General features: G+C 35.2%; 1 protein-coding gene across 1 annotated transcript in view; it reads left to right on the forward strand.

Annotated features, from left to right (window-relative positions):
• ube2e2 (ubiquitin-conjugating enzyme E2E 2) overlaps positions 1 to 20323 on the forward strand; it is a 62895-nt gene extending 42572 nt beyond the window's left edge. Inside the window, 3 exon segments of the mRNA NM_001003494.1 lie at positions 8977 to 9109; positions 15809 to 15956; positions 19480 to 20323. Of these exon segments, the coding sequence (NP_001003494.1) occupies positions 8977 to 9109; positions 15809 to 15956; positions 19480 to 19577 (379 nt within the window). The 3' untranslated portion in view covers positions 19578 to 20323.
• Positions 20324 to 27248: the final 6925 nt, after the last annotated feature.

Genomic DNA, 27248 nt, shown 5'->3' on the forward strand with positions numbered 1-27248 from the left:
AATCATGCTGGCAGTGGAGGCGCTTGGCGAAGTTACTGAGAGGGATGATGCTTATGCATGTTTGTCAGGTGTGATTTTTAAGAATCTTGCGCAAACTTTCTCTTTTTTATTTTATCATTTAAACTCAATTTTTTTATTCAATTCATATTTTTAAATTGTATATATAGTAATAATTAATTTATATATAATAAATGAACAATAATAACAAAGTAGGGTTGCTGTAAACAATGTACTTTAAAATGTACAGTAACTCACTGGCAGTTTTGGTTGCCAATAAGACTAAATTTACAAGCACGCTGTAGATTAACAATTACAATTTACTGTCAAATTTACAGTAACTTACTGGCAAATGTGGCTGCAGGTAAGACTATTAATTTATAAATTATTAAATTGAAGTACCTTACTGGCAACAAAAATTACCAGTAAGATACTGTCAATTTTACAGTAATTTTTACAGTGTAACACTTTTTATTCCATTAAAACAACACTCTTCCAGCTGTCCTTACTTCATATTTTCATCCAATAACTGTCATGAGGCATGAACAATATGTTGCTGAATGAGAGTGAACTGCTGAACTGCAGTTAAAGTCTAAAGATTAAATATGAAACTGCCAAAATTGCATGAAACTCTGGAGGAAACGCTGGATAGCCTGCTGATGCCACATTAATTATTGTATACTGAAACTTTCCTTCTAAAAGCGCTTCCTTGGTCATCCCAATTTCTTTGCAAGTTAAACACACGCAGGGCCGAAGCACGCTGAACTGGCGCTCTAGGCATACAGCAATCACGCCGCCCTCAACCCGTAAGTAAAAAAGAAAGTGATCAGTGCACGAATGAAAGTGAGGACCGATAGGGAGAGGGTGGATGTTGCAGATGAAAGTGAAGACGTGGGGGGGTTCACGGACACCACCCTCACTATTCTGTTACCCAAGGCAGTCGCCTAGGTTGCCTCTATGGACGCGCTGGCCCTAAACACACGTCGGCCACAACAGGAAATAAAATAAAAACTGCAACTGTGTTAATGGCATTTTTTTAATGCGTAAAATATTTAAAATTAATCACGTTAACACGATAATTTTGACAGCCCTACTATAATTATATATATATATATATATATATATATATATATATATATATATATATATATATATATATATATATATATATATATATATATATATATATATATACATACATACACATATATTTACATACATACATACATACACACAGATAGATAGATAGATAGATAGATAGATAGATAGATAGATAGATAGATAGATAGATAGATAGATAGATAGATAGATAGATAGATAGATAGATAGATAGAAGGACGGACGGACGGACAGACAGACACATAGACAGACAGACAGACAGACAGACAGACAGACAGACAGACAGACAGACAGACAGACAGACAGATAGACAGATAGATAGATAGATAGATAGATAGATAGATAGATAGATAGATAGATAGATAGATAGATAGATAGATAGATAGATAGATAGATAGGTGGAAGGACGGACGGACGGACGGACAGACACATAGACAGACAGACAGACAGACAGACAGACAGACAGACAGACAGACAGACAGACAGACAGACAGACAGACAGACAGACAGACAGACAGACAGACAGACAGACAGACAGACAGACAGACAGACAGACAGACAGACAGACAGACAGACAGACAGACAGACAGATAGATAGATAGATAGATAGATAGATAGATAGATAGATAGATAGATAGATAGATAGATAGATAGATAGATAGATAGATATGGAGCAGTTTTCAGGAAAAAAACAAGCATTGCGCCTTTTCATAACCGTGACTGGCATGTTGTCATGCCTTTATAATGTTAATTATTTTATCAAAGGTAACTGTGCTCTCCACTAGACAACTGTCTCATTAAAGAGTCTCCATGAATGAGACATCATCTGTTCTTTATTTATTTCTGTTTCAGTGAGTCAACTGTTACCACACACAACGCGTTTGTAGATTTACAAATACTGTAGTCATTTTTCATTGTCACCTGTTGCTCTGAACACATTGCTATTTCTGCAGCAGGGTTTGCATCATATTTGTGTGTTATTAGAGTGTCTGGAAATGAAAGCAAGTGTGTATGCTTTTTGTTTTGTTTTCCAGGTCCTCGGTTCAGTGTGTGTGTGTGTGTTCTTTTCTCCCACCCCCCAAGTATAATGTCTTTCAATAGGAATGGCTGAAAGCTCAATAACAAGCTCGGTTAACTGTGCTGTTTAAACCCGTTCACCATGACCAGTGGTGGTTGTTAAAGGGGTTGGTTGTTGCCAGGCAACTGTCAGCCCTGGCATCTACCCAGAGGTCTTTGCCCATCAGATCCACACAAACACACACACACACACACACACACACACACACACACACACACACACACACACACACACACACACACAGGTTTTGCCCACTGGCACCTGCCGTCAGTTAAGACTCACAATAGTTGGCAGCTATTGGGCATTTACAGGAAATGACCCGTTCACTAGAATAACCACAACACAGCAGTTCAGGCGTGCTTGAGCGTGTGTGTAATTCAGGCTTATTGAACTGTTGTTGTTATTATTCACAACTTAGTGATTTGAGCAAACCCTTACAGTAGAAGTGTTAGACTTCAGTGCGCTCTTCAGCTTATAAAGTCAGATCTTGATCAGAAAGCAGCCGTCTTGAACATCCGAGACGGACAGATTTATGACTGTAACAGCATCCGACACATACACACATTATCCAGCAGAAGCACACACACCTGTTGAGCAGCAACCAGATCCACTTCACATTGTAATTAGAGTATGCGTGTTGTATTTAATCTTTTAATTAGACATAAGATAAATACATTTAAAAAGATAAAGAGTTGAAGACAACATAATTCGTCCTCCTGTGCAACGATTTTCAAATACTTTTCAAAGTGCTGTTTAATAGAGAGGTTTTTAAAACGTCATATTTTTATTGAATAATGTCTAATAACCAAGTTATTTAGTCTTTGCAATAGTGACGAAACATAAGGTAACACTTTGGTGTTTTGGTTAATGTATTTAATACCATGAACAAATTATAAGTAATACATTATAATAATACATTTATTACGCTATTTATTCATGTTTGTGAATGTTATATTATTTAAGTTAAATAACACTAGTTCATGTTAACTCTCATTAATTTTTCCTTCGGCTTAATCCCTATATTTATCAGGGCTCACCACAGCGGAATAACCTTACAACTATTTCAAGCATATCTTTTACACAGTGGATGCCCTTATAGCTGCAGTCCAGTACTGGGAAACACCCATTAGGGCTGTGTAATTAACTGAAATAACTAAAAAACAAGTGCATTTCGGTTTCCTTCCTTTTGTCAGTAATACTTGGATTAAAACTGAAATCACTTGTCACCACTGGCCAAAAGAAAGTGTTGAACAAAATTCTTAAACCATTCAGATGTGCAACTAAATTACACAAGTAAAAGCTTTTTAATATTTTAGGAACAATGACCTCACCAAAAAAAATCATCTGCAGAACAATTGTTTTCCAGTTTTAAGTGTCTCCTCCCTTTAGTGTAAGCCAAGTCAGTGTTGAAAAGAGGACAGTTATGTATATAATTAGTGGTGTTGGCCAAAGCAAGTGTAACTGTTATTAGTATTACTCATACACGTATTACTCATATTTGCAGTTGGCGATTCGTTCAGCTCAATTAAATTAGGCATTACGTGTCATTGTGTGTGTCATCCTGCGGCTTTTGTGTTTCAGAAGGATTCTTCAAACCTCAAATCATGTGTCATGTTATGGAAACACTTTTTGAACTACTCAAATTTTCTGGATTTACAATTTGTAGTTGAGTTTGAGTCAAATTTATAGTTTGTTTAATTCTGAAAGCTATTTCTACTATACTTTAAAATAAATATTTTGTCATTTGAGTTTTTGCTATAAAATATGGCACAATTTCACAAGTTTTGGTTTATATACATGTTTCGGCACCACAATACCAATATTTTTTTACTTCAGTTGGTGTAAAAATAATGTTTTAATCAAATTAATTTACAATCAGATTAATCCACTTGTTATTCTGAAAGATTTTTTATTCATTAATTTTTCATCAGCGGGGCATGACGGTGGCATGGTGGGTAGCACGTTTGCTTCACAGCAAGAAGGTCGCTGTTTCAAGCCCCAGCTGGGTCAGTTGGCATTTCTGTGTGGAGTTTGCATGTTCTTCTCGTGTTCGCGTGGGTTTCCTCCGGGTGCTCCAGTTTCCCCCTCAAGTCCAAAAACATGTGGTAAAGGTGAATTGGGTAGGCTAAATTGCCCGTAGTGTATTTGTGTGAATGCGTGTGTGTGTGTGTGTGTGTGAATGTTTCTTAGTGATGGGTTGCGGCTGGAAGGGCATCCACTGCATAAAGCATATGCTGGATTAGTTGGCGGTTCATTCTGCTGTGGCGACCTCTAAAATAGAGGCCAAGCCAAAGGAAAATGAATGAATGAAAAACAATACAGTACTGTCGAATACAGTATAGTTTCTGTAACCTAAAAACCACTTTGTTCATAAAGGTAAAACAGTCAACAACTATTATATTGCACGTTATCATCTGGGTGTGCATATATAATTGTATTGCTTACTTTATTCCCTACTTATTTCTGCTCTCACATGTTGAAATGCATGTATGAGCCTGAGCTCCTGTAAACTGAAAAAAAAAAAAAACCTTGTGCGCACTGGGCGAATAAAAATCAATATGGTTAAATAATAATTGTGAGAAAAATGCCCCCAGGATGGTTCACCCTCCAAAACTCAAGTGCTGTTTAACCAAGTTCAGAACTAAGATGTTTTTATTAGTATTATTATTAATATTATTACGATCTGGATCTGCTCCCAGTCTGTTTGTTTGGCACGGATACAGCAGTGGTAAATCTTCAATATGAATCTGACAGATGTGGCGGCGCTTTGACAAACGAGAGTAAAGACGTGCTGTAAAGTCTGTATTTCTTTCCTCAGCCGCTCTGGCTCAGCTGTCATCATCATTTCAGCAGACTTCAGACTCAATTTACACTTGTTTCATCCATTAATAATGTCCCAGACAAAGGAAGAGGCGAGCGTTTGAAGAAAACGAGCCATTCTTAGTTTTCTTTGTCTTTTTTAGACTTCATCTTGATTTATATTACAGCTGCACTCTTGATATTGTATTTAAAGGGGTCGTTCATGTTTTAGTTCTAAAATATTATCTGACTTCATTTTTTCTGTTGGTCCTTGTAAAGCGGCTTTGACCCACATTGTAAAAAGTGCTATATAAATAAAAGGCGACTTGAATTAAAGAAATATTTCAACCAAAAATGAAAAAAATGACCCTATAATTTACACACCCTCAACCCATCCTCTGTGTATAAGGCCATGTCCACATGTATTTTTTATTAACCTCTGTCCACATGAAAATGCAAATATGCACTGAGATACATGGTAATGGCACTCCGAAGCCAACAGGTGGCGATAAAAGCCTTTTATGCTGCATTGACACCACACACTGATTACATTTTTTGCGAGTACATTGCAAACAGTAGTCAATTACTGTCCTGTGGTTCAAACGACAGGGAACATGTGACTTGTTTGCCGCAAATGCATGGCCTTAATCGTGTCTTTTGCATTTGTATCCAATAAGAAAACAGATGTCGTGAGGCAAAAATTCAGGTTTTAGTGTCGACATGACCACACTGTACCTGGAGTTTCCGAAAATCTTTACCCTGGCTGGAGTTCTGAGAAACTTTCGATTTCAGTCACCTGATAATGCGTTTGCGTGTGGACAAATGACCAAACTGCATAGAAAAAACAACGCTTTTAAAAAACACCTGTGTTATTGCGGTCTCACTCGAGTTTGAGCATGCGAAATTCTGTCATACGGTGCTGCGAAAAGGGGTGGGATTAAACAAGATAATTAGATATTAAACAAGCAAGCACAATCACGTGATACGATTTCACAGGTGAGAGTTCACCAAGCTTGAACTTTGCAATCCAGCAACGTACGAAACTTAAGGCTCGTACACAACGGGGCGCTTTTCGTTTGCGTTTATCATCAGCGTTTTTCAAGACGTTTTTCCGGATTCAAACCCAAGCGATTTTCACTGGCGTCGAGCAGAAGAGTATGCAAAATCACTCCTTGACGTTAGGTGGCGCTACACAACTTTAAGCTTCTGACACCCTCTTGTAACACAGGAGAAAAAGACAAAGTTGACACGCGTGAGACGTTTTTTTTTTTTTTATGACGCTTTTACGCCTGGCGATTTGTGTGCAGGATCACATTGACGCCCTTTATTCAGTCATGAGGCGTTAAACGTCAATGGAAAACGCAAGCAAAAAAATGTCTCGGTATGCACAGGCCTTTACGCACAATGTACGCATAAGCCTGTGTTTCCGGACTGTCATATTCACAAGTTATTTACTCGTTAAGTCAATGCAAAGATGTGGTTAGACATCCTGCAGTGATATTCAAGCAAATAAGATGGCGCGGATGATGCACTTCAAGTGTATGACATGGCATCCTTGGTAGCAAAGAATTCTGGCCCAGATTTGGCATAAAGCTGGCACAGCAGGCATTCATCCGGCACTGGCATACAGCATGTGGGCCAAACATGGCCCGGGTTTGGCAGAGGTGGCACCGTTTTTAAGGCGGCACACAGGATTTGGGCCAGATGAAAAACGTAGTATTTGGCCCAGATTTAAAAATTAAAAAGTGGGCCATGTGAGTTTGGCCAGTCTTGACCCACATTTAAAATACACTAAAATCATTTTTGAGTAAAGAAAAAAAATTCTACCAGTCAGGTCACTTTGAGAAAAAGCGTGCCCATAGTGTGCCTAAAGTGCATCACTCCATGGGTTTATCAATTTCATTGCAATCGTGACACACCAACCTATCTGGCCCAGTTCAGGCCCAGTAATGAGTTATTAACTTGGCTGAGACTTGGCCCAGATATGGTCTGTGTTTGGCCCTTGTCTGGAAGCCAGATTTGGTCCAGTCATGTACCGTAATTCACTGCGGCATGTGGGCCAAGCAAAACCTGATTGTGTGGGCCAGAGCTGGGCAAGAGAAATTTTGCTATGTGGGATGAATTAAACATTTCGTGTATTTGATGGGTTTATTGTATGATTCGTGAGAATCACTCAAAAAAAGTCTGAACTTTGGCAGACATTTGTAAAATGTGAACCAATCAGGAGCTTGCTTAGTAAGGGCGTGATTGTGACAGCCTAAAGTTGGTGACGCCTGTAATTAGTGTTCCCAGGAGGAAAGAGAAACATCATTTTTCAGCCATCCTAAAGCACATAAAGCACAGCTACTCTCTCGATAAAATCCATGTCAGCCATTTAGCAATGAAACTGGAGTCACCATGCAGACAGACGCCCCTCCGATGCTTCGAATCTACGTCTAATTGTGAAGTGAATTTAACCTGCGAATGAAGTTACTTTGAGTAAACTCAAAATGTTCAAGCATCCTATCACATGCAAATATCACAATCTATTCGCACATGTTGTTTCTGGTGTGAACAACTCATCAGACTATTCTGTCCAACTGTCGAAGTCTAAGGTTCTGCTATGCCGTGTAATGGTTGTAGGTTCTGGCCTTTTTGTTTTAAGCTTCTAAAACCACATTAATCATGTCCGTTTTTGTAACAAATTTATTTATAATTTTTAAATGATAAACATAGAATCACTGACTTCCAGCCGTTGTTGAATGTTTGTCAATGTCTTTCCTTAATGTCTGACTCAACTTATGATGCATTAAAGAATTTTAAAATGAAAGTGATAGGCATGTGCACTTAAAATGGTGCATTTTTATTTTAGTTTGTCTCCGCCTTGTGGCTTTAAAGAAAGTGAAGAAACAATTATGATTTTATAACAGTAATTAGATGGTTATTTTATTATCTGTGACAGGGTTTTGCTGTCACACTAGATCAGTGGTCATCAAACTTTCCTGGAGGGCCGGTGTCCTGCAGATGTTTGCTCCAACCCTGATCAAACACACCTGAACAAGCCAATCTAGGTCTTACTAGGTATACTTGAAACATCCAGGCAGGTGTGTTGAGGCAAGTTGGAGCTAAACCCTGCAGGGACACCGGCCCTCCAGGACCGAGATTGGTGACCCCTCCACTAGAGGTTGTGCGTGCAAAATGCTGTTGTGTTGCGCTGCAAAAAGGGGTGGGATTAAACAAGATGATTAGACATTTTTTTTTAAAGTGAGCGATTAGTCCATGTTTTAAATTTCTGTCCAGAAAGGTCATGTTTTGATTTTCAATTGGTCTTACGCAATCATGTGATGCAATTTCGAAGGGCAGAGTTCACCAAGCTTGCACTTTCCAATGCAGCAAACTGTGAAACTTGACACACGTACTTGCGTTTCAAGTCTGACGCATTCGCATGCATATGAATGGAAGTCTATGGGGGAAAAGTGCAGTGTGACCGCAGCTTTACTCATTCCTTCAGCTTAGTCCTTTATTTATCAAGGGGTCGCCACAGCGGAATGAACCGCCAACTATTCCACCATATGTTTTATACAGCGGATGTCCTTCCAGCTGCAACTCAGTACTAGGAAACAGGGTTACTCTCACAGAGTTATATTATATACTTTAATACAAATAACTGTAACTGGTTATACAAATTAGGCACATGAATCATATTGATTGATATTCCACTCAATCAAATTGAACCTAAAGTATCAAGATTAAAAAATTATCACTATATATCATGCTGAGGCATCCAATTTCCACCCCTAGTATGTTAGTATTTTTATTGACTGAAGTGTACTTAGAATGTGCCTTAATGAACAGAGACAGCTTCAGTAAATCTGTTTTTTCTGTTCAGCTTGTCTCTTCCTCCTTGGTGTTTCAGTCATGAATTAATGATGATTTATCTTCCTGCAGTGACCGCTCGGTCCCGGTTTAACTTCTCAAATCTCTTCTCTTTGTTCCTCTAACAGCGCTGGTCCCAAAGGAGACAACATCTATGAATGGAGGTCAACTATTTTAGGACCGCCGGGCTCTGTGTATGAAGGAGGGGTGTTTTTCCTTGACATTGCATTTACACCGGACTACCCGTTTAAACCACCCAAGGTAAGAACAAAGACATGTTTGGACCACTTTGACATTAGAATTAGTGATTGATTGATTGATTGATTGATTCCGTTTTCATATACGTTCAGAGAATAAACATGTCTGAAAACATATGAGCTATTTAGTTTGAGGATGATGACGTCTCGCCTGTAGTTGTGTCTACAGGGGAAAGGGAAACGCCATTTCTCAGCCTTCCTAAAGCACAGCTATTCTCTCAATAAAATCCATGTTAGCCATTTAGCAATGAAACTGGAGTCGCCAGAAAAACAGAAATACTACAGAAAAAAAAATACTATATTCTTAATGTCATAAAAGTGATCTACACTGTAATAATTCATTCATTCATTTTCTTGTCGGCTTAGTCCCTTTATTAATCTGGGGTTGCCACAGTGGAATAAACCACCAACTTATCCAGCACATTTTTATGCAGCAGATGCCCTTCCAGCTGCAACCCATCTCTGGGAAACATCCACACACACATTCACACACACACTCATACACTACGGACAATTTAGCCTACCCAATTCACCTGTACCGCATGTCTTTGGACTATGGGGGAAACCAGAGCACCCGGAGGAAACCCACGCGATCGCATTGAGAACATGCAAACTCCACACAGAATTGCAACTGAGCCGAGCCGAGGTTCGAAACAGCGACCCAGCAACCTTCTTGCTGTGAGGCGACAGCACTACCTACTGCGGCACTGCGTCACCTACACTGTAATAATATCTGTTAATTAACAGTTTCCGTATTTTGTGATTGACGAGTATTTTACATTTATTTACGGTTGTGAATTGCATTATGGGATGGTGATCTCTGCTCTGTCGACTTTTGATGTTGAAAATTCAAATCTACAGTTTCACAGTGACTATTAGTGACATTTTAGTCATTTGAAATAATATAATGTATAAGTAGTAATATATAGAGAAATAAAAAAAAAAAAGAAAATGTGGCAGTTTATTATAAGGTTTACATTGTTTAGGTTTCAGACTTAGACAAAATATGACTTTAAACTATTAAAAATGTTAATGAAACTATTTTTTTCAAACTCCTCAAGGTTAAAAGTTGTTGGACGAAAGATCGACATCTCATAATGCAATTCAAAAGCAGAAATAAATGAGGGAAAATAAAAACATGATTCACAAAATACAGAAAACAGATTATTAACGGATTTTTTTTTTACAGTGTAGATCATCACATTGACGAACATTTAATTTATTTTTTAAAAAATGACAAAAGAGTGAGATGTTTATAAGCTGAAAAGTCCCCATGGAGATGTTACATATACTGCATGTACCTATTAGTTCTTATGTGAAATGCATTCTTTTATTTATTATCTTTTTTAACATAGCAGAACTGTAATACTCTGAATCTGCCAGTGGTATGAACTTAAACATACATTTAATACTTAATAATAACCCTTAATATTTGAAAAAGAATAAAAATTTAACAGGAGATGAAACTCTAAGATGACTCTAAATGGCTCTTGAATGGATGCATAGTAACTTAGTTTATTTAATAACTCATTTTCAAATCTCAAAGTTGACAAAACTGTCAGATTGAAGACTTTAATTCCAATGTAGTCAAATCGTTTTTATACATCCCATCATACATGCATTAAAAAGCCCGTATCAGTCAACAACTAATGGATCTGCAAGTTGCGTTTTTATCCCAATAGGTGGCGGCATTACGTTAAATGATGAAAAACATTACCTATTCTGTCAGCAAAATAAAGACTTCAGAAAGAAAACGTATTAATCTTTTAATATTTTTCAGTATTTTGATATCCCTCAACCCCCCAAATGATCATCCTTGTGTAATAAATAGGTTTTAATTATTTATTAGCAAAATATTAAAAAGGTAATTGTTTCATACTTTCTACTCATAGTGCTGGATGTAAATCTTTAACTTCTTTAATCAGTGTTTTAATATTAGTGCTGGAATAATTCACAGATAGAAACGATACGGCTTTTACTCTCTTTTTTTCTTCTTTTATTCATCAATCTTAAGCTGTTTTGGAACAATTGTAATCTACATTGTAAAAAAAAGTGCTACAGAAATACAGATGAATAGAATTTAATTGTACTTATTTCATCAATATTATTTTAATCTGTTTTATAGAATACAAAAATACATCATTTAGATGAAATAAAATATTATGATAAAAATGAAATAACCTATTAAAAATTTAATCCAAATAAATCATGATGACGGAATCAAAACAATCAAATAATTAGAAAATAATTAGCACAAAAATAAGAAAAAGTCAAGTAAAACAAACAATTTTTTAAAAATGTTCTACTCTTAGTACTGTAACTATTCATATTTTTACTTGTTTTAATCAATGTTTTACCCATTTTATTATGTTTATTTATTTTCTTTTCAGCTTAGTTCCTTTATTAATCAGGGGTCAACACAGCGGAATGAACCGCCAACTTATGCAGCATATATGTTTTATGCAACAGATGCCCTTCCAGCCGCAACCCAACACTTGGAAACACCCATACGCTCTTGCATGCACACATATACACTACAGCTTACACTGTTTAGCTGATCCAATTCACCTGTATTACTATTTAATTATCATTACTATAAAATTATTCATTCTGTCTGTAAACTGTACAGTAGGTTGTAGATTATTCTTATTTTCCTCTTTGTTTGTTCTCTGGCTCTTGTGGGTTTGAATGTAGACACAGGAATCGGGATAGAGGAAGTTGTTCTGCTGCCTATTAAACTGTCATGAATCTCAAGGCAAGGAATGTCAAGGTCCATTAAAGGTCTGCTCTGAAAGCCCTGGGCTCTAGCACAGATGCCACACACAGACATACACACACACACACACGTTACTTGCAGATGCTGTTTTAGCTTATACACTGAAAAAAATATTCAAAGATGATTCTTTGGATTTACTACATTTAGTTAAATGGTTGTAAACAATTTATTTGGGCTGAATTTAAACTTACACATTTAGTTGAACATTACTAAATTTAATTTGTTTAAGTTCAACCCGTAGAAATTGTTTGCAACAATTTTAAAGAAATCATTTTTTCAGCGTACAGAGTTTAGTGTGGCATAACCTCAAAACTAAAGTAAAGAAACAGATTGGCTGTACTCAGATACTCGTGTTTGTTTGCTCAAGATTAAGATTCAGAGGAATTATTCACACGACAGCACACACATGCATTATATATAACTGTCATTTACATCATGGCACAGTTACGGTCCTGAGGCAGACCACAATCTGCTGAATTCAGTAGGCTTTGTTTACTTGACTACAGCATGCATCTTAATTTATCCCCGATTTTAAATCTCCTTTTCAGCATTTAAAAAATCGTGCATCTGTTTTTGCTACATTTGACAATCAATTGACAATAGAATTGATACACTTAAAATGTCAATTGTGCATTCACCAATTACTACTAATAATTGCTGATTATGTGTTGGAGTTGCTTCACTAATTTACTCTTCAATCTAACAGGGTAATAGTAGTTTGTTTGTTTTTCTTAATTCCCTGTATCCAGGACCGGCCCTGTACATTTGGGGGCCCTAAGCACAATAATTTTGAGGCCCTACCTTGCTTTGAATGGTGGAGTATTGCCATTAAAAACCGGCCCACAATGATTTCATTACTTAATAAATACAATCAATGAAACTGAAAAGTCTGATCTCTTAATAACTGTCTAAATTACTTGGATATTTTAAAACAGCACTGTCTTTGTCAATTAGTAGCTTCAAAAATTAATTAAACTTTAATAACGGGAGCAGTGATTCCTACTTTGCATCCTCGAGTGTTTTAAACATATTATATAAATTTAGCAAACAGATTGAACACTGTATAATCAATTCCAGGTTGAGGTTTTTGTTTGTTTGTTTGTTTGTTTGTTTGTTTGTTTGTTTTTTAATAAATTCCAAAAACCCTGCAGTGAAAAACAGTGAGCAATAATTAGCCAAAAGTAAAAATGCACTACTTGGTACTAAAATATACATTCTGACCTCATTAAAATAAATTAACATTAATGCAAAGATTGATTCTTAAATAATAAAACCAATAAGCAAATAATATAAAGTAAATATGAAAAATATTCATTTAAAAAAAAAAACATAGAAAAAGGGAAGCAACAAGTACTGGGTTAATATTAATACCCAAACACAAAATGTATTATTTCCCTCAGTCTCCTTCCCTGTTCCTTACATTTGAGATGCAGGGTCCAGAGCTAATATTAAACTGTGATTAATTTAATTAGGATATAACTTTTGTAAAAATGTTCCAGGAAAAAATATTACCAGTGTGCAAAATATGTCAATGAAAGATGCTTCAGTATTGCATTTTAGTAAAATGCATTTTAGACTAAAAAACGGGTCTGTAAAACCAGGAAAAAATAAAGGAAATAACGTTTACTAATCTGTAGTAAACATGATCATTAGCACTTAAAAGTGATGCTAAAAATGATTTTGTGCTTGTCAGTTTTTTTGCGCCTGAAGAACAATGTTAGTTTTGTTTTATTTTCGCGGTCCAATATCCAAAATAAATCAGGTAAATAATGGCAGGCAATGAAGAAAAGGCCATAGCTGTGTCCATGCGCAGGCTCGCATTCTTGCGGTGACCGGTCGGTCTTGCAGGTTACACAGCGAGAACACAGAACGCAAATGAGAAATGACATGCTGCGAGCTTTCTGTTGATCATATGACTTTCACACGAAAACAATTCCAACTTTAATAAAAGTTAGCATTTTGTTCTTTTCAGGGAAAATTTTATAAACATTTAAGTACTAAAGCTATGTCAATGAAGATAATTTGTAAAATGCTAATAAAAAACAGTAGTGGGTTGTGGGGGGGGGCCCCTAGTTAGCAGCCGCTTGGTTCGCTTATAGGGAGGGCCGGTTTTGTCTGTATCCCTGTATTATGTTTATCCTTGATTGGTTGTGGGTGACACAGGGTGCTCAGTTAGCACTATCTCCATGTGAATGAGTGTAAATGGATGTTTCCCAGTGCTGGGTTGCAGCTGGAAGGCCATCTGCTGTGTAAAACATATGCTGGAATAGTTGGTGGTTTATTCCGCTGTGGCGACCCCTGATGAATAAAGGGACTACGCCGAAGGAAAATTAATGAATGAATGATTGGTTGTGCACTTTTGTCTGTTTTTACACAATTTCAAAACATCAATCAATCAAACCAGATCTTAATACAAAAAAAAATTTTAAACACAATGTAACTAATAAAGCATTTCATTAATAAAACATTATTCTACTGTGTTATTATACAATTCTATAATATATTAAAATAAGTAATAAGGATAAATTTAATTAGTAAATAATGACAAAAAGTATTAAAATACAAAATAATGTATACCATTATTTAAAATAAATATTAAATAACGACAAATAAAAAGAATTATGTAAAACAACACTTCAATTCTGAATAAATGTTTAAATAAAAAAACAGTATTGTATCAAAGCTTTTTTTCATATTGAGACAGATCTTAGAGAAACAAAACATTTAATGAGAAAATAGTGGGCGTGGCTTTTTTCTACTGCAAGCTGATTGGGTATAGTTAAGTAGGTACTTCATTCAGAAAGATACAGAAAATGGTTTGGGGAGAGTTATTACAACCTAACCCTGACTACATTTACATGAACATCAGTAATCAAATTATTTGCTTAAATCTAATTAAGAGAATAATAAGACTAAGGTGTTTACATGAGTTGAATTTTGAGTGTTACTTTCATGATCCTGTTTCATATGTTATAGCACATAATTCGATTAACGTCATTGTGTCACCACGCTATCAGCATTTCCTCTGGAGTTCCATGTCATTTCGGGTGTTTTATTTTTTATTTGTCGACTTTAACTGCAGTTTGGCATTTTCACTTTTATTCACAAACGTTTCATGCATGCCCTCCATGACAAACAAGATATTGGATGCAACTATGAACTGCTGGAAGAGTGTTGTTTTAATGGAAGTTCATACCGCATGCTGAATGGAAGAAAAAAAAAACTGCATTTCAGGATGCAGGTGTCTGTGGTCTGCACTGACTCCGTAGGTGCAAAGAGTGTCAAACAGCCACGCACGTGTGTGTGTGTGGACTATCCTGTCGCAAAACGCTACGAAAAATCCTACATGACAGTAATAATTCGATTAAGGTGTTTACCTGTACTGCACTTCAATAATGCGACTAAAATCAGCATACTCCACGTCTTAATACGATTTCTTTTTGATTCGATTATGACCTTAACCTGATTAAATGAATCAAAAATCGCTGTTTACATGGTGAACTCTTAATCAGAGTACTGTCTTAATCGCATTAAAATCGAGTTATTGGCGTCCATGTAAACATAGTGTAACTCCTCCACCTTCTCATCATTTCTTTTTGTTGTCAAAACAGACAGCTGGAGGGGCGTGGATAAGTATATAAGCCACGCCCAATACCTCAGACTGACCTCATTTGAGAATTTCATTTGAGAATTTAATTGAAATAAAAAACAGCAAGTGCATTTTCAGATTTCAATTACAAGTCAAACTATTTTTTTATTAATGACATGCACCACTAAACTATCAATATGAGCTAAGAAAATCAGTATGGTTAGTTGAGATTTCATTTGTACTTTATTAATATTATTGCCTTGCTTAGATGAAGGTAAATAATTGGATTAGTGTTGCCCATGGAACTGTAGTCAGTGAATGTGTGGTGTTTTTCTCAGGTAACGTTTCGTACGAGGATCTACCACTGTAACATCAACAGTCAGGGTGTGATCTGTCTGGACATCCTGAAGGACAACTGGAGTCCTGCTCTGACCATATCCAAGGTGCTGCTGTCCATCTGCTCTCTACTCACAGACTGCAACCCTGGTGAGAATCTACATCATTCACATCTCAAGTATTGAACATTCAGGTTTAATCAGTCCTCTTTTGGACTCTTAAATGTATACAAAAATCAGTCCAAGTGAAAAAATAGTCAAGTTGAGTGTCTTGGATTGATGTTTGTATACCTTTAGGAATCTTTTATCCAAAGAGCACCAGCACATTAACCCTTGTGTTCTGTTCAAACTCACTACCCTTTCGTTATGTTGGTGGCTGTTTTTGCCCCATTCACTTTCATTATAATAACATTTTTCTATTGCAAAGCCATGACAGCATATAATCATGCATTCTTGATTGTTGCTGGTTTTACCTCTTGGTACAATAAGTAGTTTTTCATCAGTTGGCAGCATTAACCCATTAGATTGGCCTGTACAAAGACGTTTCTGGCTGTTATGGAGTTCTACTCCTCAGAAGACAGTAAAATGCTGTTTGTTTATTTAGTGTGGTGGCACACCTTTCGTGAAAATCGTTATGTACCACCTTTTGCAGCTTCTACTCCAACAACCAGTATTTGAAAAAACACGAGTAAGACCAAATCTTCTTTTTAAAAAAGGTTTACTGAAGAAATGCAAACAAAAATACAAAGTTATAATAGACTCGATCAGCTCGGTCAAAAAACTGTGTTGCTTCCAACATCCATAACTGCAATCCGACTTAAACTTATGAACTTATGACCTCATGACGTATTGCTGTCGGAAGCCAAAACACCAAAGTAAATGTTTTTAAATTGTATCAATTATTAAATTATGCATTTTAAATAATACAATCTCAATGAATTCTTATTATATTTATATCAATTTTTTCATGTTTTAACCTTTTGCACTAAATTATTATCACAAATGAATTATGCATAACTGGCTCTTACAATTAGTATCTGTTTCTATAGTGAATTTATATATGCTTGTAGATTATACTGTATGCAGATGCATTTGCAGAATCATCCCAATCAATCTAAAATAAATTATTTTCAAATAAATTGTCAAGCCATCTAGTGAAGTTGTATTCATATTGTAATATGCAGTTTATATAATATAATATACAGCAATTTCTGTTTAACGGAGAGCCGATTTTTTCAACACATACCTAAACATAATAGTTTTAATAATTTATTTCTAATAACTGATTTATTTTATCTTTGCGATGATGACAGTACATAATATTTTACTAGATATTTTTCAAGAGACTACTAAATCATCAAAGGTGCTGTATGAAAGTTTTTGACTCTTCTAAAGCATAAAAATACCCTAATATGTATGCAGATATTTAATTACAACATGCAAAGTGAACAGTCTTGTTTATCTGAAAAACAATGCTGGAGTCAGATATTCTGCTTTGAAAATACATTACGTGCTGGAACTTCTGTCTTTGTTTTGGTTCTTTTAACCCGCCCAATGCCAGTTTAGCCAATTTTATTTCAGCGCCCCAGGTCGCCTTGGTGTGATTCATTTAGTCATGTAGGCTCTCAAAGGTGGACCTCCGGTGGACAGTAGCAAACTCCGAAATGAGACGCAGATTCAGAGTTCCACATGAGGTGGTTATTAATTAGGTAATAATACAAATGTTACAAACGTAAACATTAGGTGAGCAGGTTACATTGTAACCCCGTGTCCTATCAACACCCTACCTGATGAGATTTGCAGTAAGCAATGGGGTTGTTTGCACCAGACACAACAGAATTTTAAATATATCTATTCAGAAGCAATCATTGCACTGCAGCAAAATGGTAAGATTTATAATCTAATTAATACATATTAAACCTCTTGAACATGATTAAATGTAGATGCTGTATCACTGATGTGTTCGCTTGCACTGAGTCACAGTTCTGAAGTTCAATTTAAAACATTTTATATCAAGATCTGAGGTGAACTATCTGCTTCCGCGTTCAGTAGTATGGCAATAAAATGGCCATAAAACTCATATTATTTAGTATTTAACACTGAATGAAGCACATGAGGTGTACCTGAGCTGATCATTGTCAGTTTATCCTGTTATTTAACTGTGAGAAGCCGTTTCTAAAATATAAATCTGAGGTAGTATTTACTTTGTTTACTTTGCAACCTGCGCTTGCTTGTGTTTTGACCCAGGGGTGCATTACCTAGTTCCACCACTAGGTGTCACACTTACATACAGCTTTTTTTAACAGTGGATGTTCTGTAGTAGACAATCAAAAAACATATATAATATATACTAATATACTAATATATATATATATATATATATATATATATATATATATATATATATATATATATATATATATATATATATATATATATATATATATTGCTTAGGAAAGCTAATACTATTAAACAATTAAACAATTTTATTAAACAATTAAAAACTGATTTTATTCTAGTAGAAATAGTCAAGACATTCTCCAGAAGAAAAAATATAGGAAATATTGTGAAAAAATATCCTTGCTCTTTTAAACATTATTTGGAAAATATTTGAAGAAAAAAACAATATTCACGGTAATCATTTTGGCTTCAACTGTATATTGCAGAATTAAAAAAAATAAATAAAAAATCACAATGTTAGATTATTCCAATGTCGTGCAACTCTACTGCTGTTTTAATTTGTGCCATGTTAAAATCTAAACCTCAAAGAACCCTAATGCTGAGTTCAGACTGCATGATTTTAGCCCCAATTTTGACTTGCCGACAGGTTTTGAGAAATCGCCGACAAATGCCTGAAATCACAGGCAAATCGGTGCTCGTTCACGCGAGTAACAAATAACACTATGCGAACAATCAAAGACGCAATCTGAGAGAATCGCCCAAGAGTCGTCGACACCCATCAGATATTTAGCATGCCAAATATCTGACGGGTGTCGGTGACTCATGGGCAATTCAAATCATGCTGTGTGAAATGTTTTCTGATTGAAAATGTCATCAACGATCACCTACAGCCAATGAGAGAGCGGCATCTACTAGTGTGGGTATCTGAAGGCCAGCGGGAGGTCGGGGGAGAAGTTAAAAGTGCTTCTTTTCAGTCTATTTGGACCCAAGAAATGAAGTATAAACTATGGTAAATTTGGCAGGATCACCCGTATCTGTTTGACGCGTCATCTGTGCAAAACCACAACCAGGTCAAAAAAGAAAAAGTTGAGAAGTAATTGCGTTCAAAACCCAGCAAAATTAGTACATTTTCTATCCCACTATGAAGGAGTCGTTTCCATTATGTAGCTAATAAAAAAATATATACTACATGACCTCACATTGTTTCCATCTCACTTCTTACGCGTGTTTGTGTCTGTCCGCAAACAACGTCTCACAACCAAAGTTGTCTATGATTGTTCCTATTGTAAAGTCATGCGATGTGAAACCCTCTGTAGCCGATCCATCATGCAGTGTAAACAAAGCAATAACAGAACGCTCTCCTAGATAGTCATGCAGTGTGAAAACATCTGCAATACAACTACTTAGAAAATCATGCAGTCAGAACTCGGCATTAGAAACACATTCTCCATCTTTACCATTCAGACTCTAACTAAATCTCTTTGCATCCGCAGCTGATCCTCTGGTCGGGAGCATCGCCACACAGTACTTGACCAACAGAACGGAACATGACAGAATAGCCAAACAGTGGACGAAGAGATACGCCACATAAAGCAGCCACACACACACACACTTACACACACACACACACACACACACTCTATATTCCCCTCAGCCCTACTGTGCCTCTACCTCTCCCCGTCTGCTGAAAGCACACTCACCAAGTGCAACAATACATCTGGCCCTCTTCCTTCCAACTTCCTGTAGACCTTTCTGTGAACAAACTCCTGTCCTTTGTTCCTTGTTGACTTGAAAGCTTCTTTTGATACAAAGAGTAGATTGGGACTTTATTTTCCAATTATCTGAATGTTTGAAGTACCTTAGGAGAAAAGGAATACTATTGTTATTATTACTGTTATTATTATTATTGTCCTTATTGTATGTATATGCTTTCTTTTTAAGTGGCTTCAGGAACAAATACAGATTCTGAGTTGTTGTTTTTTTTTTTTTCTTCTTCTTCTTCTCATCGCCGTAAAAGTGTATTACTTTATTATTTTTGTTAGTTTCTCCTTTTGTTAGGAGTCCGTACTATTTCCATGCATGATAAACGGCATCCATCCGACTCCAAAACTCTCTTGCCCTCTTGTTTTTGTTTGTATGTATTTTTTAAAACTCAAAAGTCATGGCAGCCACTTGACGATAGGCTTGCTTGTGAATTAAAAAAAAATGTAAAATGTTCAAAAATAATAATAATAATGTGTACATATTGCTACATGCCACCTCTGGCCAGAATGGACTGTTGTGCACTTGCTTCATGGAAAAAAAACACCATAAATAAACACTGTGGCTGAATTGTCATTTATTGTATGTAAAGTCATATGTTTTGTGCATGTTTTCAATTTATTTTCTCTCTCTCTCTCTCTCTCTCTCTCTCTCTCTCTCTAGTGAATAATAATAATAAATATTATTAATAATAATAATGATGAACACTAGCAGCTGGTTTGATGTGTTTCCCAGAACTATATATAGTGTTTTAAAATCACTGCAGTCATGCACACAGTTCAAATGTTTAAATATATACATAATGTTTGAAAGAATAGACCTTTTCACATTTCAGGGTTTCTCAGTAGCGCAAGTCTTCATAGTTGTGAAACTTTAGAGCGCAGTGAATGTGAGAATACAAAAAAAAAAAAAAAAAATATATATATATATATATATATATATATATATATATATATATATATATATATATATATATATATATATATATATATATATATTTATTTTACAATCTTATGTGCTGAAATAATGACAGAAAAACTCCATAAAGATGTTATAAGGATGTTCAGAAAAAGGAAAAAAAAGTGTGAGACTGAAAACTTTACTGTTATTTCCCATAGACGCTGCATTAAATACATCTCTCACAAGCGGTAATTTGTTTTTTGTAATTTGAAGCACAGATGATATAAAACATACATAAATACATATAAATGTGCATACTTAAAAAAATAATAATAAATATTAAAAACTTTCAAGTATTTAAGATGCAGATATGCGTTAAACGAGTCATACCAGTCTTATGAAAAGAGCCTTTAGTTAGCAGTTAATATATTCATTGATATTATTATATATTATTATTATTTAATATTATTATATAATTAATATATTATTCATAATTAATTCATCAAGAAATATTGGCTAAAACTATTATTATTATTATTTTTAATAGTACATGTAAGGTTTACCTCATTTACCTCAAACAAAAGCAGACATTTTTAAAAGTAGATTAATTTAAACAAAATATTTGACACATGTATCTAAGAAACGTCATGCTAGAGCTCTGGTTATGTTTTGAAAATGGGAATAATTTGCCATCTTTACCTCACTCTATGTATCCTATGCTCCTGGTCAGATTTATTTTGTGCTAATATATGTTCAGAAAAGAGATCTTGAAATTATTTTACCAAATTTAGGTCCAAAAGTTAAATATATCCCACGTCTATTGTTTAATAATTTATACAAATATACCCACTGGCCACTTTATAAGGTACACCTGTTCAACTGCTCGTTAACGCAAATTTCTTATCAGCCAATCACAAGTCAGCAACTCAATGTATTTAAGCATGTAGCCATGGTCCAGACGATCTGCTGTAACTCAAACCGAGCATCAGTGGGAAATGAAAGGGGAAGAAAGCTGATTTAAGTGACTCTGAATGTGGCATGGTTGTTGGTGCCAGACGGCCTGGTCTGAGTATTTCAGAAATTGCTGATGTACTGGGACTTTCATGCAAAACCATCTCTAGAGTTTGAAGAGAATGGTCTGAAAAAGAAAATATCCAGTGAGCGGCAGTTCTGTGGGCACAAACACACCAGTATTTGTTACACCAGTAACTCAAATAACCACTCGTTACAACCGAGGTCTGCAGAAGAGCATCTCTGAACACACAACATGTCCAACCTTGAAGCGGATGGGCTACAGCAGCAGAAGACCACACCGGGTGCCACTCCTGTCAGCTAAGAACAGGGAACTGAGGCTACAATTCACACAGACTCACCAAAATTAGACAATAGAAGACTGAATAAACGTTGCCTGGTCTGATGAGTCTCGATTTCTGCTGCAACATTCGGATGGTCGAGTCAAAATTTCACAGTCCACAGTCACCAGTTCTCAATCCAATAGAGCTCCTTTGGGATGTGGTGGAACGAGGGATTCGCATCATGGATGTGCAGCCGACAAATTTGTGGCTACTGTGTGATGCTAACATGTCAATATGGAGCAAAATCTCTGAGGAATATTTCCAGCACCTTGTTGAATCTATGCATGAAGGATTAAGTCAGATGTGAAGGCAAAAGAGGTTCCAACCCAGTACTAGTAAGGTGTACCTAATAAAGTGGCCGAGTGAGATCTCTCTCTCTCTCTCTCTCTCTCTCTCTCTCTCTCTATATATATATATGTCAACAAGAACAAATCGAATCTAAAATCTCATCTTTTTTTAAAATACATACACATATTTGAAATAAATTATTGCTGAAATAAGTGTTGAAATTAATTATTACGTTACTATATATATATATATATATATATATATATATATATATATATATATATATATATATATATATAAAGTAATAATTAATTATATAGTTATATATAGTTGAATTATATATATATAGTTGAAATTAATTATTACGTTACTATATATATATATATATATATATATATATATATATATATATATAGTAACGTAATAATTAATTTCAACACTTATTTCAGCAATAATTTATTTCAAATAGGTGTATGTATTTTAAAAAAAGATGAGAGTTTAGATTCGATTTGTTCTTGTTGACTACTCAAAAGGGAATATTTAATTAACCTAATTTCTCATTAAGATGTGAATTTTCCCCTAAATTATGAACCATTAATGTCAATATTAATACTTGTGAAGAGATGCTGACATAAAAACTGTTTTTAAATGACCTACTCCAAGTTCATCCGCTAACTGTTGTCCTGAGGATCTGCTCTCCTCTGAGTCTCTGCAAGAAAAAAAAAACAGCACAGTGAAGGTCTCTGAGGGGTTTTTACTAACAATATCTTCATTGTACTAAACAAATGTACCAAGAGTTACAAAGTTTACGAAACAGTTTTACTTTCCTTGGGTGGTTACATGAGGTAAACATGAAGACGAGCCACTTTCCCGCGTTTTTCTAACAGTCGTTACTTGAAGAATTGGTTTATACTGATGATTCATTCTATAAAAACGTATTTAAGGTTAACTATGCCAATGGGTGCGTAGAATATTTGGTGTTTTGTTGGGTTATTGATAACTTTTATTGGGTTATTTAATAACTCAATCCTGTAGGTTAAAAATTTGAATTTCAACAGTCAACTGATTGTCAACCAGAACAGCTGCATGTTAATATGCTGCGTACTATTGTTTTTGCGTTATAAAGTTCATTTTAGCTCCTATATATATATATATATATATATATATATATATATATATATATATATATATATATATATATATGTATATATATATATATATATATTTTTTTTTTTTTCTTGTTTACTCCTTTCCGTGTGTCGAGTGATTTTTATATCCATTTCATAATATATTATACCCGGTATCAGTAACTATTACATTTAGTTTGTTTAGAGTATATTTTGTTACAGCAAGTTCCCTACAAAAAGGGTGGCTAGCGTTAACTTCAGTTTGTAAAATAACAATGAATAATAGTCGTTAACCTACAAATCATTTGATCTCATCATCACATAACCTTATCAAACTCAAATCTCCCTAAACCATTAGCAAATGTCACTGTGTCCGATACACACACAGCTAAGATAAGACGAGTAAATCCGCCCGTATATTACTCACGAGTTCATAAGTCGGTCTCAAATCACACGATATGGTGCTGCAACCTTTCACACACGTCTCTCAGCTATGATGATGAGGAATACACACTACCACAAAATACCAAAAGGCTTGTTTATCGCTAATTTCACCTAAAATGTCAAACTTTACTGCTTTTCCTACGTGTTTTCCGTTTATTTACGGTTGTGAATCGCATTATGGGATGTCGATATTTGCTCGATTTTTGATGGTGAAAATTCAACAGTTTAACAAAGTGACATTTATTGACATTTTTTCACACATATTACGACACAGCTATAATAATGAGGAAGACACACTCACCACAACATGAAAAATGCTGGTTATCGCTGCAAATTTCACCTAAAATGTCAAACTTTACTGTTCTCGCCAGCTCGGTCCACTTGTTTAATTAACGTTAATGAGTTCAGCTGCGCGTCTAAAAGCAACAGTTTCTCTAAAATCAACATCATTCCCTCAACCATACGGATTGTTTTAGTAGCTATAGCTTTCTGTTTTTCTCTCAGAAACAGATTAAATTAATCACTGCGGTCGATATCCTAAAATAAAAGTATTGTAAACCTCCAATTAACAACCCCACGTGAAAACAAATATTTTATTTCCCGGTGAGTAAAATTAGGTGGTTCATTCCGCTGTGGTGACCCCTGATTAACAAAGGGACTAAAAGAAAATGAATGTTAGTGAAATTAACGAAGGGCATCAGTTTTTTGGTTACCAACATTATTGGAAAAACAATCTGTAGAGATCTAATTTGTCCAGCAGATGTCAGCAGCTGACTGTGTGTTTATTGGGAAGACCTTTTTAAATATACTCTAGAGAAAATCAGTAATCTGAATGCTTCTTTTGACTGGAGTAATCTTCCTTTTTCTTTCAGATCAATTAAGACAGATTTAGTCTTTTCAGGACTATTTTTGTAAACAACTTATAAATGTTTTTATTTGTTCCAATTTGATATGACTTATTATAAATTTTTATATCCAATTGTATGTACTTTTGATTATATTTTTTGTTTTGTAGCTCAGCAATAAAAACAAACAAATAAAAGTTACTTCAAATTAGAAATGATCTGTGTTGAATGCATTCGCCCCAACCCTCTCTATCATTCTCAGACTGGATGGTGGGCCAAATCAAAGGTTACAGTGGACCAACTCTGACCCGTAGCCCTACTTTGGGCATCTCTGGTTTAGAGATTGCCGTTTGTAACATTTTGCTTGTGTTATTGTTAAAGACTTTCTAAAATGAAATGTTTCAATTAAATATTATAATTTAATTAGATTTAGTTTAAATGTAGATACTGTCACCTTATGGATAGAGGAGAATGCAGAGACTTTGGTGAGCAAATCAAGTCAGATTCTGCTTGACTAGTGTATTCAGCATTGAACTCCACCGTTCACTGTTATGTTTTTATTGCAATACGTTACTTAAAATAAGAGTATAGAAGTATTAAGAGTCCCTTTTTCAAACTTTTTAAGGTTAAAAGTTGTTGGAGGAAATATCAAGATCCATTAATGCACTTCAAAAGCATAAATAAATGAGAAAAAAATAAAAACATGAACCGCAAAATACAGAAAACACAAATTTATAGATGTATTAGTGTAATACACTCATCATTTCAGTGGTTCTGCTGTCATTGTACACTCTAAAAAGGAAAATGATGTTGATGTTGTTTTGGGTCATACAAACCAACCCAAATAGCTGGGTTTAAAACTGGGTAACACTTTATTTTGATAGTCCATCTGAGTATTAGTAGACTGTCTGCTTAATATCTGTTGATACTGCTGCTAAACAGACATTTAACTGACTATAAGAAACTTTGCATGTCAACTTACCTTAACCCCAACCTAACAGTCTACTTGTAATATAATGAGAATTAGTTGGCATGCAGATGCAATACAACTTAAGTTCAAAATAAAGTGTGACCTAAAACTGTAATTTATATTCAATGAAAACAATTGACCAAATGTCCATATTTGACTCAATGTTGGGTTAAAGCAACCCAGCATTTTTTTAGAACGAGAATATAATGAAAGGAATTTAATTTAACTTTTCTGTCCAGCTTGTAAATAGATAACACATCCTAAATAGGGTACATGCATCGAAGAGGTCAATTATCTGAGATATAGATCTGGTTAATGATTCATAGATTACGGTGAAACGAGATGCAATAAACCGACTTAACCAAATGGCTATATTTATCTGCTCATCTGGCATGTCTGACCACACCTTCTCTCCGTTTTGCCTGGGTTTGTGGGTTGTACGGTACAGAACGTCGTGTCCTACAATGTTCCTTCAATCAGAGATCTGACTCTGCAAAAATGTTCAGACGCTGGTGTACATGACATGATGTGCCTTTCGCTTTGGAAATTCAGGTTTCTTACATTGTTTTCTGTCAATACATGACAGGATACAACAAAAACATCACAGGTATGTGGGTCTAAAACCAAAACATAAGAAAATAAATAATTAAATGTAATCAAATGTTTTTAAAAAACAAGTCTCTTACAACCAGGAATTTCCCCATGCCTTGCCCAAAAATCCTTATTGTGCAGTTTGTAAAGCAAACGCTAATATGAGGACGTTCTGATCATTATGTTGACGCACTCCTTTAGCTCAGGAGCGTTAGGAGTTTTACAATGCCCTAAAGTTACTCTGGCTGTTATAGAAATCCCCACCATGATCACTGTAAATACTCCCCTTTGGCATTTGTTCCCTGTCCTCCGACAGATCTTGATGAGAATGGTGTGGGGTTGCAACCCATTCGCTCAAAATATTTAAAGTTTGATACCACAGAGGTTGAGCAATTCTGTGCCTTTCTAAAAATCTCATTTACAGCATGAGTTGACTTACTGAATCGGGTTATTGTCTGGGAAGTAACCAATCAAATTTATGATTCGTTGCATAACTCTCATAACCAAATTTATGGTCATCTTGTCATATTTAGGTCATACGCCTTGCTGTCCGGGCAGTCAAAAAAGCAATTGAGCTAAGCAAATAGCTGGAAAAGTGGGTCGTTTTAATTACTGCATTGTATGGCATTTTATAGCTAAAAAACGGTGAGGATGTATTTATGAAAATTCTCAGTTTCTCTGGATTTACAATAGTAAATTGTTTTTTTTTTATTATTACTTTTTTATTATTTTATTATTCTAAGGTTTATATATATATATATACAACAGTTCTGTCTGGTTCTCAAATCTGATTGGCTGATAGCCGTACGATATTCTGCAATATCAAAACTCCTACTGTCAGGGTTGGTGAGGGGAAATGGGGGAAAAGGAGCGAGGACTCAAGTGCAGAATAAATGGGAATTTATTAAATAATAAAATAAAATGCAAAATAAACTACCCCGAGGGGGAAAACATTAACAAAACAAATACATACAAACAGGA

Source organism: Danio rerio, chromosome 16, assembly GCF_049306965.1.
Source record: "Danio rerio strain Tuebingen ecotype United States chromosome 16, GRCz12tu, whole genome shotgun sequence".
Lineage (NCBI taxonomy): Eukaryota > Metazoa > Chordata > Actinopteri > Cypriniformes > Danionidae > Danio > Danio rerio.